At 46.6% G+C, this 17,052-nt stretch overlaps 1 protein-coding gene across 1 annotated transcript in view; it reads left to right on the forward strand.

Annotated features, from left to right (window-relative positions):
• The window catches only part of RAB11FIP4 (RAB11 family interacting protein 4), a 1,047,208-nt gene that overhangs the window by 547,532 nt on the left and 482,624 nt on the right, over positions 1 to 17,052 (forward strand). Inside the window, exon 3 of the mRNA XM_086929407.1 lies at positions 1,533 to 1,621. Within this exon, the coding sequence (XP_086785533.1) occupies positions 1,533 to 1,621 (89 nt within the window). The remainder of the gene's footprint in view (positions 1 to 1,532; positions 1,622 to 17,052) is intronic.

Raw genomic sequence — 17,052 nt, forward strand, 5'->3', positions numbered from 1 at the left:
TAAAGGGTACACAGTCACTAGTGATGCAGAGCTGGTTGCTCTTAATGTCCGTAAGATTAGTTGACAGGTATAAGGCTGTTTCTTGTCATCAAAGAATGCTCATAAACAGCTCAACTTTTAAGGACCAAGCCTGATATTGAATGCCAGACTCAACATGACAAATGGCAGCAGTATCAATTCTTAGGCCTCCGCGACAAGAAAGTCCAACACCAATAAATCAGAACTGCAAAGGCCGGACGGCGAGACTCTGGGCCTGATTCGCCAAAGTAACTTACACCTTTGCATAAGTTTACTATTTGGGGCTTTTCACAAAAGAGTGTAAATTTACTCCAAACGTGTAACTTGATTGGGGTGACTGACACCTGACCTGCAGCTGAAACAAGATGGTCTCTGACACCTGCACTGAGAGTGAATTGATTTTGATTTTAATTTCTCTGTGAGCAATGTCACGTTATCAACTGTCTGTCACTTAATCCTCCCTGCCCTTGTTTAATTTCCCGAGGCCCCATCTTTGCATCCATTATGATCTGGAAATGGCAGTCAGGGCGGGGTTAGGTGGAACAGGACAATTTCTTTGTCCTTGGTGACCAGTGCTTGGTAGGATTTGCCATTCATTAGTTCAGCCACTCCTCGTGTGTTCTGTGGTTGTGAGAACCTTTGATGAGAGGTATTCTGTGTTCTCAAGGTTAAACTTCGGATGATTGGAAGACATTCAGAAGTCTGCCCAACCTAAAGCCTGGTTGCCTTGCACAGTATTGCGGTAGTTCCCCCATTAAAAGTATAACAGTCCCCCGAAAGGAGGTGGTAGCGTCATGCATGTACTACTACTGTGTATTACGCCTGCTTTGTCAGGTAGCATGCAGTTCAGACTCCATGCTCAGTACTGCTGAGACTAACCATAACTTAAAGTGCCCTTTTCAAATAGACAACCTTACAAAACCTGACTCCAGGCACAGCATTTGACTATAGAAAGAACAGTTCTACTGCGACAATATTTGTTAAACAACTGCCCTCCATCCCCGAGGAACATTGGTTAAAATCAATGAACAGATTTAAAAAAAGAACTTGGAACTAGCGCTCAGTAGAGAAAAAATGGTGACCGGAGCTAAATGTTAAGTGAGAGAAACCCATAGCATCAGCCGGAACTACTGCCGCTTGTGGGTGTTACAGAAATCTAAGCATTCATAGATGGGATTTAAGATGGGTAGCGTTTAGCAGGAGCTGAGTTTGGGTTCACTCTGACACTATTTTTTGTTGTGCGCGGACACTGACGGACCAAGTGCCTATTAGTTGTTTGGGTGTGCACACTAGAGAGGATGGAGTCATTTTCTTTCTTCCACCTAGTGCACCAGCAATATTAAAGCAAATATTATGACTGAAAAAGATAGACGGGGGAATGTTGCCACCTAGTGATTACCTATAAGAATGCCATGTACATTTTGCTTTGTCATTATGTTCGTGTAAGTGCAACATCCAATGTTTCAGTACAAGATGGTTAAATAAAGCTACAATGTCTCTTTCACGTCTCTCAGGTTGCGAAGAGCTGATAAAAGAAGTTCTAGGTGTTGAAAATGCAGGACCCGACCATTATGAGCCCGAGTACGTGGATTACTATTATCAGGTAAGGCGCCCGATCATTGTATGTACTGTGGCTGTATGCAGCACGTGACCCGCTGATTATGGGATGCGTCACACTAAAGTGCACACATTTCAGGAAACCCATTTTAGCAAGTGAAAGTCTTTCATTACTCCCCTATTCTTCGAAACTGATTTTACTTAATAGAGGTAATTGTGGGTGCTGTTCCCAGACTCGAAAATCAAATGGATGCATGAAATTATAAAAGTATTTTATAGTTTTTCATGACACATGCAGTGAAGAGATGTATCAGCCTACCATCTCTCATGCTATGTATATTTCACGTGGCTTTCAAAATGTAAATGTGTTATTCAAGTGTGAAGTACTCCTGACGCTTAAGGGTGTGCCCGCTTCTAGATTTAGTTTCCCATAGGCCAAATCCAGAGAACATTTCGGTGCGCCTTCCCCTTTTTAAGAATGACTGCAAAACTCTCCAATAATGCCAGTTTACTTTGCCAGCGTCACCCTGGCCATTTGTGAGCACTTTATGACAGTAGCGTCCCGAAAAGCACCAGGCCTCGCTTTGTGTAAGTGCACCCAGGTCTGTGACAGTTCTTTCTTTATTCATGTGTCTTAAGTAGTGCCGCGAAGCCGCGTGTGAGTACTTGCACGATAGCAACAAGTGTAGAGCTAGACAGTGTAAGGTTGTAGTGTATTCCACAATTTATGTAGTCCTTACTATCCCTATGCAGGGCGCTTTTGTGCTTGCCTACTTGTATAGCATGTGCTATGCAAACAAATGACGGACGGAATGCTGAATAAATCATACATTCACCCCCAGTCAAGAGATCTGGGCTAAATCCATTGTTATTTTGCTCACCATGCCACCCCAGTTTAGCCCCACTGACGCACTTTTTTGGGCGTGTGGTTAGCAGTGTGTTGTCTTTATTTTGCTCCCATGTATAAAGTGTTTCAATATTGTGCATGATAACAACCGGTGCAGTTATGGTCTCATGGGATGCAACGCTTAGCAGTGTGGAGGATGAAGCGGTGTGAGAGAGACGCACGCAGTTTATGGTTTTCTATAAACTTTCAGCAGCTCTGCAGGCCCCTTAATAGCATTCCTTATGTTCATAGTCCATTTAGCCTTCTACTGCACTGGGATGTCCATTCTAAACATTTTGTTTAAAGTGGTAGGGTCCTGAGCAGACATGGGTTGGAGGAAAACATGGTGGGCAGACCTACTTAGATGGACTTTGTTAATATCATTCCTTATCTGATTGTCCTTGTCAGATGTCAGGCGATCCCAGTGCATAGTTTGTTGGGACCTGCAAAGGTAAACAAAATGAAAGTCCTTTGTTGTGTAGTGGCAAGTGGCAGATCTCTTTGGGTATTCCATGCCTGTTCATTTGGTGATGAGTGGTTTGTTGCTGCAGACTGGTACAGTACTGGGTGAGGGACATGACCCACAGCAGTTTTGTCTTATGTGAGAATGTGAAGCAGTTTAAGGAAATCCTTATGCAGTCTTAATGAACTACAATCAACTGCACCCTCCCTGAGTGTTATGGTATTAGTGTCTGCCATGCGGGTTATGTATTGTACTGTAATTGTATTTATATAGTTTTTTACTATCCTGATGAGCCATGGAAGCACGCTGCTCCGGAACCCAAGGTTTGTTTTTTTCTCCCTGTGATTATTGTTAGTTACTGAGATTAGTTTGTGCTCATAAGGAAGATCATTCCATGCTTTTACACTAGTTTCTATGTGGTAGATTAATTTAATAGGCGTCACCTGTGATCTTTATGCAAATGGTTGGTGGTTCTAATAGTTGAGCTACGGAAGATTAGGTATTGGTAAGTTGCAGGGACATGACTTTTAAATGAGAGGTTGCGATCTTTGATATGAGGTGTGGGCAATATCCAGAAATACAGTAATAGGGATTAAAGCGGACATGCATGTGACTTAGAGTCAGCTTTGCCCATAGACAGTGTGCAGAGGGTGGAAAGTGAGGATGGAAAGTCATTCAAAAGAAAAAGGAGAGTCAGCAATCTTAAGTTTTTATTCAAGGACATTTTTTATGCAGGTTTTTAGGAATAGTGTTGCTGCTTTTTGAGATAGTATGCAAATCTATATAGAGAAGCAACATTATTTGCATTTGGTATTGTGCTATATTAGGTAATTCTGATAGGCACTGTAATTAGGTGAATAGTCTCTCAACTACTAGGCTGTGGCTAGACCATCTGTTCAGAGGTTCGAAGTGTAAGGTAATGACTGGCACCATGTATAGGGAAATATCGCGAGCTTAGGCCGTGCCCAATGGAAGCAGGAACCTCATGATCATATCAACAAGAGATTATGGGCAGGGTGAATAATGCAGCATCGAAAAGGAGATTCTGCAAATGCTGGAGTGGTTGTATTGTGATGCTCACCCTTGCTCATGGCACTGGAGAGGGGTGAAGGCAGCCTTCCCAGACAGTGGAAGTGAATTACCTGCAATCCTATGGGTTGAGGGTGGAGACTTGAAACTAGAGTGAGAAAGAATGGAGACAGGGGTCCTTTTAGAAATTCAATGGGGGCCTTGTTGGGAAGGGGCTGCTGATTACTTGTTTTTCCTGAGAACTCCCGATAGTAAGTGTGAGGGATGGGACTACAGTTTCTATAGTTCAGGTGAGGATGTTTTTAGGCAGGGCCTTTCCATTTGTGTCGTTGATTACTGACACAGGAAGGTTAAATGACAGTCAGATCCAAGATCTCACACTTCATTGTGTCTGTGTCATGGGTGCTCCAGATTGAAGACAGCCCAAGTGCTACCTGCCCTGAGAAGCATTACTTTTCATAAATTTACTAAAACAGACCTTCATCCTCTTACAAAATGGAAAACAAATAAGACAAATGAACTCATAGACATAGGACAAATACCAAGAAAGGTGATTCGTGATAAAGATTGCTTTCATCTTCTTCTTGAAAGATACAAAAATTGTGTTATTTCTCAGTTGTGACGGACTGCTCCAGTGTCTAGCATCTTGATTCCCCAGTATGCACTCTATGATAAGAGACATGCACACTTTTGATAAGAAGTTATAGTGAAGCTCTTGCGTTGTTGGCTAGAGGTTTGTTTTAAAGTGAAGATTTAGTGGCCTGGTCTTCCAGAATGAGTGGTGCATTTCACATGGTACTTTGAATTACTTGTATGGGACTCTCTCATTGCCTATTCATTTTCATTACCTATGGGGGGGGGCATACATCTGCGGAAGAGAACCTAATGCACAAAGTACCATCCTCTGACGACTAAGGTTCATAGTACTTGTCTGTCCTGTGTAATGCATTGATATTAGCTACTAACTATGTTTGAAAAAGCTTTATCTAGTGTGTACAATTTACAGTGATCTGCTAACTACGGTGGGTAACACCCTTTAAACTGTGAATACATTGCCTTTAGTTACTAACTGTGATGAATAACACTGTCATACTGTGATTAGATTGTGAAAGTCTGGTGAACAAATTGCCACCTCTACTGACTACAGTGGTGAACACTGTATATACTACCACCCTTTTCTAATTAGTAATACTGGATTATGTAATGTAACCATATAGGCAACATCTGCCTATGTTAGTTAACAACAGTGTTTTGTATGTCTATCTATCTATCTATCTGTCTATCTGTCTATCTATCTATCTATCTATCTATCTATCCATCCATCCATCCATCCATCCATCCATCCATCTTTGTATATATATATATATATATATATATATATATATATATATATATATATATATACACATTTGTATGTATGTATGTATGTATGGGTGAACAGTCAAAATATAGACATAATATCGAGTTTAAAATATAGAATGGACAAAATATCGAATAGACAGAATATAGTCATCAAAAATATTGTTTTTAAGGTAAGTAATGTAATATCGAATGTTAAAACAATGCGCCCTATTTACAACGTGACGCATCTAGGAGATGCGTCACGTTGTAAAGCCCTGCGCCATAAGGAGGCATTCCTGCGCAGGGGGGGGGGCGTTCCTCCGCAGGAACGCCTTCTGAAAGTTGCTGAGTGAAATCTATGAGATTTCACTCAGTAACTTTCAGGCCAATGCTGCGTCAAAACCCTGCGCCTGCTTGAAGCAGGCGTAGGTCTTGATGCAGCATTGTGTAGATGGGGCACCCCCGAGCCTTGCTGGAGCTGCGTCGCGCTTGCGACGCATCTGCAGCAATGCGCCACATTTCCGGCACAGATGCGTCACGCATCTGTGCCGTTTTTGCACCATGGCGCGCCGCATTATAAATGTGGCGCACCATGGGTGGCGGAGCTGTGGCGCACTGTGGCGCACGTTAACTGGCGCATCCCTGGGGATGCGCCAGTTAACATAAATCTGCCCCTTAGTGTTTACGTTCCGTTCAGTGTACTCAGGCTGCATTATCTGTGCACTAAGGTAACAACATATATATATACAACCTGGTCTAGTCATCAGCAAGCTAGCCAAGCAGTTATATAAACATAATGCCTGGCTTCATGCTCATATATTATTACATTTAAAATTCAGCTTTGGTCAGACCTGGACGCTGTCCTACGGGGATATATGATTTGTAGTCTTTTCTGGAGTAACTCACCTGAATCATCACACACTCTATTTCCGTGCGAGGCAATGGCACTAGAGTGCAGTTGTATGTGAATACTTACATCAATGCTGGAAAAGGAAGTGACTATCTGAGAAAGATGCACTTAATTAAACATAATGCAAACTGTGATCCAATATATTAGTATTTTAATGACAACACTTTATTGTATTATGAGTAATGAATGTGATAACTTAATTAAGTGACTTAAAATGTATTTTCCTACTAATTATATGAGTTACTTATTGACATGGCTTGTGTAAACTGATGACATACATTATTTGTAAATAAATATGATGTTATTTTAAAACATGACGCGAGCAATTTGCATGTATTTTTGTTCACATGTCCAATCTGCATGTTATGATATTGTTGTCTCATTATTAAGGACAATAACAGAAAAATGGAAGACCCCTTATTTTTTGCACAGTTGGCCTGCTCTTTAAGTGAAAGCCTCAATCAAAATATGGTATTTTGGCATCTTTGGTGATGTACATTGTAGACACCTGCCCTCCATGTTTGTTATGTGTGCTGCTGCAGGCATACTGAAAACGCTTCAGAGATACATGTTGGTGATGCCATGGGCAACCGCATATGTGGCCTATGTATAGAAAAGGTTATTTCTAAATTCCACATGCAACTCAGAGTTCACAACTTTCCTTAGTTCAAGTGCAGCCCGTGAGTATAGATGGAGAGGTTTCTTGGTTGAAGAGACTGTTTTTAAGCAAGCCTTACTCAAAGAGGCCTGACCTGATGTTCAGAAGGAAGAAGCAGCCTCTCGCACTTAAGGACATTAGCGGCTGCTACCGAACGGGCGGGGGAAGGTGCTGGGCAGGGAGGGAATATTTAAAAAAAACAAAATACTTACCTGGATGCGGCCGACTGGCTGTAGCCTCTCCTCAAATCAAATCAAAAATCAAATCATCAAATCAAATCAAATAAAAAAAAACATTTATATAGCGCGCTACTCACCCGGAGGGTCTCAAGGCGCTTGGGGAGGCGGGGTCCGCTACTGTTCGAACAGCCAGGTCTTGAGCTGCTTCCTGAAGGCGAGGTGGTCTTGGGCCAGGCGGAGGTGGATCGGGAGGGAGTTCCAAGTCTTGGCGGCCAGGTAGGAGAAGGACCTTCCTCCTGCTGTGGCTCTTAGGATACGGGGGACGGCGGCGAGGGCGTGGCTGGTCGATCGAAGCTGGCAGGTAGGAGTGTAGAATTTGAGGCGGCTGTTGAGGTATCTTGGGCCTTGGTTATGTAGGGCTTTGTGTGCGTGGGTGAGGAGACGAAAGGTGATTCTCTTGTTGACCGGGGGCCAGTGCAGGTCTCTCAGGTGTCCGGAGATGCGGCTGTGTCGGGGGATGTCGAGGATGAGTCTTGCTGAGGCGTTCTGGATTCGCTGAAGTCTCTTCTGGAGCTTGGCGGTGGTTCCGGCTTAGAGGGCGTTGCCATAGTCCAGTCGGCTGGTGTCTTCCTGGTCTTAGTGGGGATCCACCGGAAGATCTTACGTAGCATGCGCAGGATATTAAAGCAGGACGAGGAGACGGCATTGACTTGTCTGGTCATGGAGAGGGAGGAGTCCAGGATGAAGCCCAGGTTGCGTGCGTGGTCTGTCGGTTTGGGTGCGCTGCCCAGGGCGGGGGGCCACCAGGAGTCGTCCCAGGCGGAAGGCGAGGAGCCCAGGATGAGAACTTCCATCTTGTCTGAGTTCAGTTTCAGGCGGCTGGTCATCATCCACTCGGCTACGTCTGTCATCCCTTCGTGTAGGTTGGCTCTGGCGGTGGCTGGGTCGTTGGTGAGGGGGATCAGCTGAGTGTCGTCGGCGTAGGAGATGATGTTGAGGTTTTGTTGGCGTGCAATGGCTGCTAGGGGGCTCATGTAGACGTTGAAGAGGGTGGGGCTGAGCGATGATCCCTGTGGCACGCCGCAGATGACTTCGGTGGCTTCTGATCTGAACGGTGGAAGGCGGACCCTCTGAGTCCTTCCGGCGAGGAAGGAGATGATCCACTCCAGTACCTTCTCCTGGATTCCGACGCTGTTGAGGCGCTGAACTAGGGTGCGATGGCAGACAGTGTCGAATGCCACGGAGAGGTCCAGGAGGATGAGTGCCGCAGTTTCCCCGTTGTCGAGCAGGGCTCGGATGTCATCGGTGGCTGCGATGAGGGCGGTCTCCGTGCTGTGGTTGGTCCGGAAGCCAGACTGCGAGAGGTCGAGGGATCCATTTGTCTCGAGGAAGGCGGCCAGCTGCTTGTTGACGGTCTTCTCGATGACTTTGGCCCGAAACGGGAGGAGCGAGACGGGGCGGTAGTTTTTGAGTTCGGTGGGGTCCGCTGATGGTTTCTTCAGTAGAGCGCTGAGTTCGGCGTGCTTCCAGCTCTCCGGGAAGGTGGCGGTGTCGAAGGAGGTGTTGATGATGTCCCGAAGGTGGGGAGCGATGACAGCGTCGGCCTTGTTGAAGACGTGGTGAGGGCAGGGGTTGGTTGGAGATCCGGAGTGGATGGAGTTCATCGTGCGGATGGTGTCTTCGGTGGTGATCGGGGTCCAGGCGCAGATGGAAGTGGTGGGGGGCGTTGGTGCGGTCGTGTGGAGCGTAGGTTGTGTGCTGAAGCTGTTGTGTATGTCTGCGATCTTGTTGTGGAAGTAAGAGGCGAGGGAGTTGCAGAGGCCTTGCGAATGGGTGATGTCGTTGTTTCCGGCGCTGGGGTTGGAGAGCTCTTTAACGATGTTGAAGAGTTCTTTGCTGTTGTGTGCGTTGTTGTCCAGTCGTTCCTTGAATGTAGTTTTCTTGGTGGCGTGGATCAGTTGATGGTGTTTTCGAGTGGCGAGCTTGAGGGTGGTCATGTTGTCTGGTGTAGGGTCTCTGCGCCAGGCTCTTTCGAGGGCTCGGCAGTTCTTCTTGGAGCTCTTGAGTTCGTCTGTGAACCATGGTGCTTTCTTACTACTGGGTCTGCTAGGCGGGGTCCTCAGTGGGGCGAGGTCGTCAGCGCAGGTGCTGATCCACTTCGTGAGGTTGTCGGCGGCCTGGCAGGGGTTCGCTGAGCTGGTGGGAGGGTGCTGGCTCAGGGATGCGACAAGCTGGTCGGCAGTGATCTTGTTCCAGCTTCTGCGTGCAACCTGTTGCTGGTGATGGTGGATCGTGGTTCTTCTGAAGCTGAAGTGGATGCAGCTGTGGTCCGTCCAGTGGAGTCCGGTGGCGTGGCTGAAGACAATGTCCTTGCTGGATGAGAAGACGGGGTCGAGTGTGTGTCTGCCGTAGTGGAGTGGTCACCAGCTGCTTGAGACCGAGGTTGGCGAGGTTGTCCAGCAGGGTGGTGGTGTTGCGGTCGTTGTTGTTCTCCAGGTGGAAGTTGAGGTCCCCGAGGAGGATGTAGTCAGCGGAGGGGAGGGCATGCGGGCAGATGAAGTCGGCGATGTCTTCGCTGAATTGTGTGCGTGGTCCCTGGGGTCTGTAGATGAGGGTGCCTCTGAGGGTGGTCTTGGGGTCGGTGTGGATCTGGAAGTGCAGGTGTTTGGCGGTTGTGAGGGTGTCGTCGGTGTTGGTCGTGATGCGGATGGTGTTCTTGTGGACGATGGCAATGCCTCCTCCTCCGTCCTCTTCTGTTCTCTCGGGCAGCAGGAAGCACACAGCCTCCCAGACTCTCCTGACCAATCACATCTCTGCCTTAGAGAAGCGTGATTGGTCTGAGTGCTGTGGTTCAGCACTCAGACAGGGGCTGGGAGGCTGTGCATGTTAATCTACCCAGGCTGTAATGCAGCCTGGTGGAGAACATGTAAAGCGCCATGACTGTTTGGCTGGCCCGCGACGGCTGGCCAAAATGTCATGCTCACTTAGGTAGTGTCTACCACTGCTACCTCAGCTCTAACCAGCCCAGCGAAATCCTGTTCTCCCACCAACTGAGCCAGTACAGTTAAATAAATGATATGATATAACGTTGTTATTATCATTTTATTTTTCCGTTTTGAATTGCTCAGTGATCAGAGGGCCGTCGCTCCTGGGCCATAGCCCTCCTTGTGGAGAAGTGTGGCTCACTGGTTAGAGCAGGCAGACCCTGAAGCAGAGGTCAGACCCGGGACCAGGGTTCAATTCCCGACGCGGCAGGGTCTTGAGCTCAAATGTCCACGGACTCGATAATTCTCGCTTCGGTGCCTGACCTAATCATGGGTTCACACTCTGCAACTCTGGGCATTAAGCTTGCTAAATCTCCACAACGGCCCCCCGCGGCGGGATGCCTGGCTTTCACCTTGGGGATGCCCTGTAGGGGCTATCTCACAGGGAAAAGCCAGGACGGGTTCCCAAGGCAAGCGCTTAGAGACCCCTGGGTGATAAGCGCTATATAAATCCAACATACAATACAATACAATAGCGGAGGAGTCGCCACTGCATAGGGACCAACATTCTTCGGTCCTTGGAGGCTCATCCTAGTTTTGTTTTGTAAACAAAGGTTTATGTAACACTGCTTTGCTATTCGTATGGCTTTGTACTGCTGTTGGTTTAAGCAACTTTCACGCTTTTTTTTAGGACTCTGTCACTATGTGTTTTCTGATTGAGTAATATCAATCATGTCAGTGTGTTGTGTATATGATGAGCATGTTTGATGTGTGTAACAGGAGAGCTTAACCAATTTAGGTGAGTGTCACCAAAGGGACTGGTGTGTGCGTTGCCTGCATTTAGGTATGTGCATGAACTAACTCACACTACGAAGTCAAATGAGGGTCAATGCTAGTGTTACCGTTCCCATTTTAAGCAAAAATTGGGTGAATAAAGCACAGGTGTTGAATGTTGTTCAAACACCATATAGTTTCCTGTGGCTTGTCCTTTTTGAAAATTGTTGTCATGGTGGAAAGCATGACATGACCCCGAGGGTCAGCTGAATGAAGTGTTCTTTGAGAATGTATAGTAGGCTGTGGAGGATTCCTTCACTTGGGTAAGACAGCTCACACAAAGTAGTTGTTTAGCATTCATTTTATTGTACAATCCGCACAAAAGACCTCACTAACCAAGAGCCTGGTAGTAACTGCCAAAGACCTAGGGGCACATTAGGGTGCCCGCCCCCCACCCTAGCGGAAATCGGGACCGGCCGCCTAAAGGGCGGGGGTCCCAACATTGCCATTAGGAAGCGCCTGCCACAGTGGCGGGCGCATTTCTCAATTTAACATTGTGGCGGGCGGTGCTCACTGCACCGCCCGCCACAATGTTAGGAAACAAAAGCACGCCTCTGCACAACCGAAGCGGCAGGCACCGCGCGGTGCCTGCCTCTTCGATTATGCAAAGGCAGGGGGGTACCACAGGTACCCCACCCGTGTGCCACCCCCTTTTGGCCTTCACTCTGGGGGCCCACAGGGGGCCCTTTGAGTGAACACTGCATGCCTTTCTGTGGCGGCATTGCCGACCGGGGCGGAAAACAGGCGGGCGGTATTTTGCACCTCCACCTTCCCCTCCGCCATCCTAATATGGGGGGGGGGGGGATTTGGGCTTGCGATGTCGGGTGGTTTGCCTCCGCCAGGCTGGCCACCGCCAGCCTGGCGGAGGCAAACCGCCCGACATCGTAATGGGCCCCCTAGTCTTCTAAATTCCACCCTGACAACCACCCACATTCTAGGTGCTGAGATCATAGCATAGCAACAAGCACAACTCCTTAAGATACATACGGAACACCACATCAGCCCTGTTTATTGTGTTTAGGTCTTAGTTAGACCAGCCTATTACCTCCTCATCCGTCTTCCTCTCATAGTCCTTCGGTATGATTTAATCTCTTTACCAGCGGGTAATAATCACCAAACTTGACTAGGCTTTCCCTAATCCAATATGGCCCCTATCAAATAAAGTACAAATACTCCATATCTTGTCAAGAACTCCCTGTTTCTTTTTCTGCAGCTGATCAATTGCCATTAAGGTATGAGATGTTTTTTTTCCCTATTTTTCATTGAAACCTGCTTTAGTGGTCTTTGTTATGTACTTTTGGATCATTGGGCGTATGCTGGGCATGCATGATGACGGGTGCGTTTGGGGCTTCAGGGAAGCCTTTGACGGCTTCCCGAATGTTTTTTGTTTATTTCCTTTCTGTTTGGATGTGAACAGGGGCGTGGGCACTCCTTACTTGATCCACAGCGTTGTACAGCAGAAAATGGCAGTCGGGTGTCTGTTTTTTCATCATGGCTCCGAGGCAGGCCCGGCCCGTGCAGGGCGTTATACCGGGCGGTGACGTCAGGCGGGGGAGGGGCAGGGTGGGGGGTTTGAAAATGCGGGATATGGACCATTACAGGTAAGTAACGAAAGAAATGAATTAAACGAATTTCGTTGCCCGCACTGCATCGCCAAATGTGATGCAGCGTAGGCAACGAAATTCGTTTTATTAATTTTTTCGTTTCTTACCTGTGATGGTCCATATCCCGCATTTTCAAACCCTCCATCCTGTCCCTCCCCCACCTGACGTCAATGCCCCGGTATAACGCCCTGCACGGGCCGGGCCTGCTCTGAGGGTCTTTTTAGTGAGCACGTCCTTGCGCTTTCGCCTGTCCTTGGCAGATTTGTTGCAGACAGACTCGGACTGTTGAGGATGCGCTTCGATTAAAAGAAGGCATCATTTGTAGACCTTGCGGGACTTCTCAACAATATTTAAACAAGGAAGTCTCTCGCTGCTTACTACATAGAGGTTCGAAGGGAATCATCCCCCCGCTGGGACGTTTTCATCACGGCCAGTGTTTGACACTTTATATTGACGTCATGCGTTTGGCACACCATTGACGGATTACCCTCTCGAGTGCACGCTGGTGGCCCACCCCATCGCTGGGGGCTCTACATCCATGAACTTAGGTTCCCCTTGCCCCTGTCCTGAGGAAGACCCGTGGCTGAGGAGATTACTTAACCCTGTTTGCGTCTGGATCGAAACTTCGACGATTCCCCCCCCCCTATTTCACCCCCTAGGCCTGTACTCTATGTGCCCCATCCCCCTACCCGGCCACAGATGAAGTGTTACTGTGCTTCGAATAAGAAAAATAACGACTGAAGACTTGAATGTTATTAGGGGCAGGCCTGTTAACATAAGGATTTCTGGCCTTTGCAGTCCTATACATTGTTTAAGAATATTACTTCTCATTCTCTCTCATTCTTCTCTTCCACATGAGCACCAACCTTTCAGTATTCTTTCCACCCCTTGGCAGTAACCCCCTCCGTTTAGAGCCTATTGTTTGTTCCAGAGTGAAATAAGGGTGACTAACTACGAATAAATTAATATTTTATGCATAACTGCATCTGTTGGTACTGGCTCCTTCACAGTGGAATGTATTTTGGCTGTGTTCTTGTCTATTACAGGATGTATTCACTTTTGGAAGAAAAATTATCAATGTTGATTCTAATGTTTAATAATAGTGTCTAGGACCATTTGTTTTTTGTATCAATTAATACCCAGGTCCTCTGACGTTGTTCTGGGTCACCCCATTTATAGTCTTGATAGATGGGGAGCACATTGCAGGAGAGCAGCGTTGCCTAGGCAACCAGCCAGTATATGGTTTCGTGTGCCGGGCTGGTTGCTGAAAACTGATGCTGCCTCGCCAAATTCAGGTCTGCAGACCTGCTTATGGCCCTAAGATGAGTGATGCGGAGGACAATCCCTCGGTGACTGGGCCACCTTCGGGGGTCACTGTAGCCCCAGAACTCCAGGGTATTATTGCTGCAGCTGAGGAGGCTGGGTTTCGGGCCCAAAAAGGGGCTCCTGCTGCTGAAGTCTCTTGGTTGGATCCTTCTTTACAGGGTGCTAATGAGGACCTCAAAGCCCGTTTTGTACAGGTGCAGATCTGGTTGAAATCATGCAGCATGTGCGTGATTATTTGGGATTTGCTGCTTCTGCTCAAGCACTTGCTGATGATTACCTTTTTTTGCAATATCAGTGTGTGGAGCCGGAATCTTTGCCCTGGCACGTTTTTAGAAGGGTCCCTGAATGAACGGTTAGACTTTGCTGACAGGTGAGGCCTGGCGAGAAGCCTTGGGTCTTCATTTCACAGACCCATGCTTGCATTTGAGGATGAAGAATAGAAGGCCACCTTTGAAGAGCACCCGCTCTTAGTTAGGAGAGAAGTTAGGTTCATGGTGGAAATCCAGCTTTGGATGGTGACGCGCGGAGGGAGTCTTTGGCACATGACGTCTTACGGTGAAGTTGCTTGTGTTTGTTGCACTGGTGAATGGGGGTGGCTGGCTGGCTGAGCAGGATCCCATGTTTTCCATGCATACGGAGGCCTTTGCAAAGAGCCTATTGAGCCCTGGGGACACCACAAGTGACTGGGAGCGGGGAAGGAAATCTGGGGGAATCCCTCTGCAGTAACATGCATTTGTCGATCGGGAAAAAGGTTAACTATCCCAGAACATTGTAAGACATGCCCCATGAAGCCGAGATGGCTAATGGTGCGTCCTAATTCTCCATTTTGTTAAAGGTCGCGCAGAAGCAGTGAAGACGCAGTTGGGTATGCATGCTACAGGATTTGGTCCTACCCCATAATTTTATCATTTTTTACACCAGCTGACCTTGTCACTTTTTTAATATTCTTTGACTCCTAGGCACTGAGAAGAAGCCACAAGGCGACTATTTGCCACCTTACACAACACCTTACTAACTTAATAAATACGTTTTTGATCTGTTATTTTTCATTACATTATTTCACTTTGTCCTTCATATGCCCGTTAGATGGCGCCACGACCACAACAGAAATGTTAGCTAGTAGCTCGGGATTCTGTGTGGATATTGAAACCTTTATCCACCGGAGTCAATACTTACTGGAAAATTGTGCATTTGATCTAATTAGATTTAGGGCGCCAGGGTACTGTAAGATATCAATTAAAGCAAGCACACCAAACCAGTGTCATTCATGAAGTGTGGCACTTTGCTGTTGCATTAAGAAAGGTGGTAATTTCTGTGACGCGGCAGGCGTGATAAGCCCTTTTTACTTTCCTTTTTAAATGTGAAGTAGTTTCTTGATTGGGAAAAATGCATCAAACTCTTAAATCTTTTCTGATCTTTTCAGCTAAGATTGAGTATATGGTATGACGTGGGTTTGATACCACGTTCCTATAATTCGTTACCAAATTAAAGTTTTAAACCATTTTAGAAATTGGAAATCCTTGCGGAAAAAACACAAGGCGTTAGTCGGCCTTTTGACCCTGTCAATTCTTGTTGCCAATGATTATCAGTATCAGCAATAATAAAAATAAAATGTTGATGCTGAAGATCATCTACAAAAAAACAAGCACTGGCAAAGCCAATATGTCTTGCCTACGCAAGACGGAGTTGCGTAGAGCATAGTACAGTGGAGTAGAGTTTAATGGAGTAGAGCATCAAAGGGTGGAGTTTTGTAGAGCACTGAATGACAAATACAGTAAATAGGTTTGGGCAACATGGGACAAATTCGAGCTGGACATCATAAAACAAATCGATCCAGCAAATATAAAGCAAGCAAATGTGAGTTACAAAAGCCAATAATAAACAACAGGTGGAATGCATTCCCAGGGAAGTTTTCCGAATGTCCCTAAGATGTTGTTAGCAAGCCAGGCAAACCGGAGAGCGGTGCTGTCTGGGAGGCTTCAACCTAAAATGCAAATGAGCTCAGCAGAATTATTACACATGTGCATGCATGCATCACCAAGGCCAAAGGATCAATGGAGGAGTGGGTATGGGCAAAGCGAGTAATCGAGGAGTGGGGAGGGAGAAATAAAGTCAATGAAGCTGAGAGGGGCAAAGCAACAATGGAACTGGTGGGGGGTAAAAGCAGAGTTGGGCAGAGAAGCAACAGACAAGCTGTGGATGGAACACAACAAATAGTGCAGGGATGTGATGGGGAATGAGCATGCATTGGAGAGAAAGCAAGAAAACACAATGTACTGAATAACAATACATCAGGTAGGTACAAAGGGAACAACCATTGGCAAAGCCAATAAGTCTTTCATATGAGCGAGCTATTGGCCTTCGCAGTTGGGTGGCGGTGGTAAACTGGAGTGCTGTGGGGGGGGGGGGGTGAACGGGAGGGTGGGCGATAGAGAAAGCAGGATGGTAAAAAAAAACATTATGAAGCAAACAGCTGTGGCTGTGTCATAGCGCTTTTGTTTTTCCTTCGGTCTGTCGGAGGAGGGCAAAGAAACCAAGACGGAAGCGGGTGGTGGAGGATAAGAAACGGTGATGGGTGAGTGGGGGGAGATTAAACAGGGAATGGGGTAAGCGGGGGAGAAGAAACACAGACAGGGCAGGGAAGAAGTAACAATGATGTTAGATAAAACAGGAACAAAAAGAAGCAACATGGGTGGGGTAAGGGAAAAGAAACAACATAGACGGAAGGCGGGAGGCAAAAGAAACAACATGTGCGAGTGGAAAAATTCAACATGGACGGAAGACAGAGAGGGAAAGAAAGCAACATGGACAGGTGGGAAAGGCAAAAGGATCAACATGGGTGGGTGTGGGCCGAGGGAAAAGGAGTAACATGAAAGTAGTGTACCTGTAACAAAGGAATGTGTGAAAGTGTGTTATGGATGCAGTAAAAAAAAGGTGGAATCCAGAAAAGCGTATATAAGAGACAGGGTCAAGCAAGGACACAACATAGATGGGAGAACATAAAGAAAGGTGATTAAAAATGCAACAAAAAATTGGGTACATAAAAGTATGCTAAACCATTAAGAAAACTAACGTAAAAAATATAGAAAGAAAATGGAAAGTGTAAAGCAAATGAGCCATAACAAAAAAAGATAAAACGCAGAAAGCGGGCAAAATGTGCACTCACAAGGACGGTTTGATGGTAAAGAAAAAAGTAGCTCTCACAAGAGAAACAGTAGAAGGACACAAATACTTGGGCCATGTTTCGTGGGAAGGTTAAGTGC

Source organism: Lissotriton vulgaris, chromosome 7, assembly GCF_964263255.1.
Source record: "Lissotriton vulgaris chromosome 7, aLisVul1.2, whole genome shotgun sequence".
Taxonomy (NCBI): Eukaryota; Metazoa; Chordata; class Amphibia; order Caudata; family Salamandridae; genus Lissotriton; species Lissotriton vulgaris.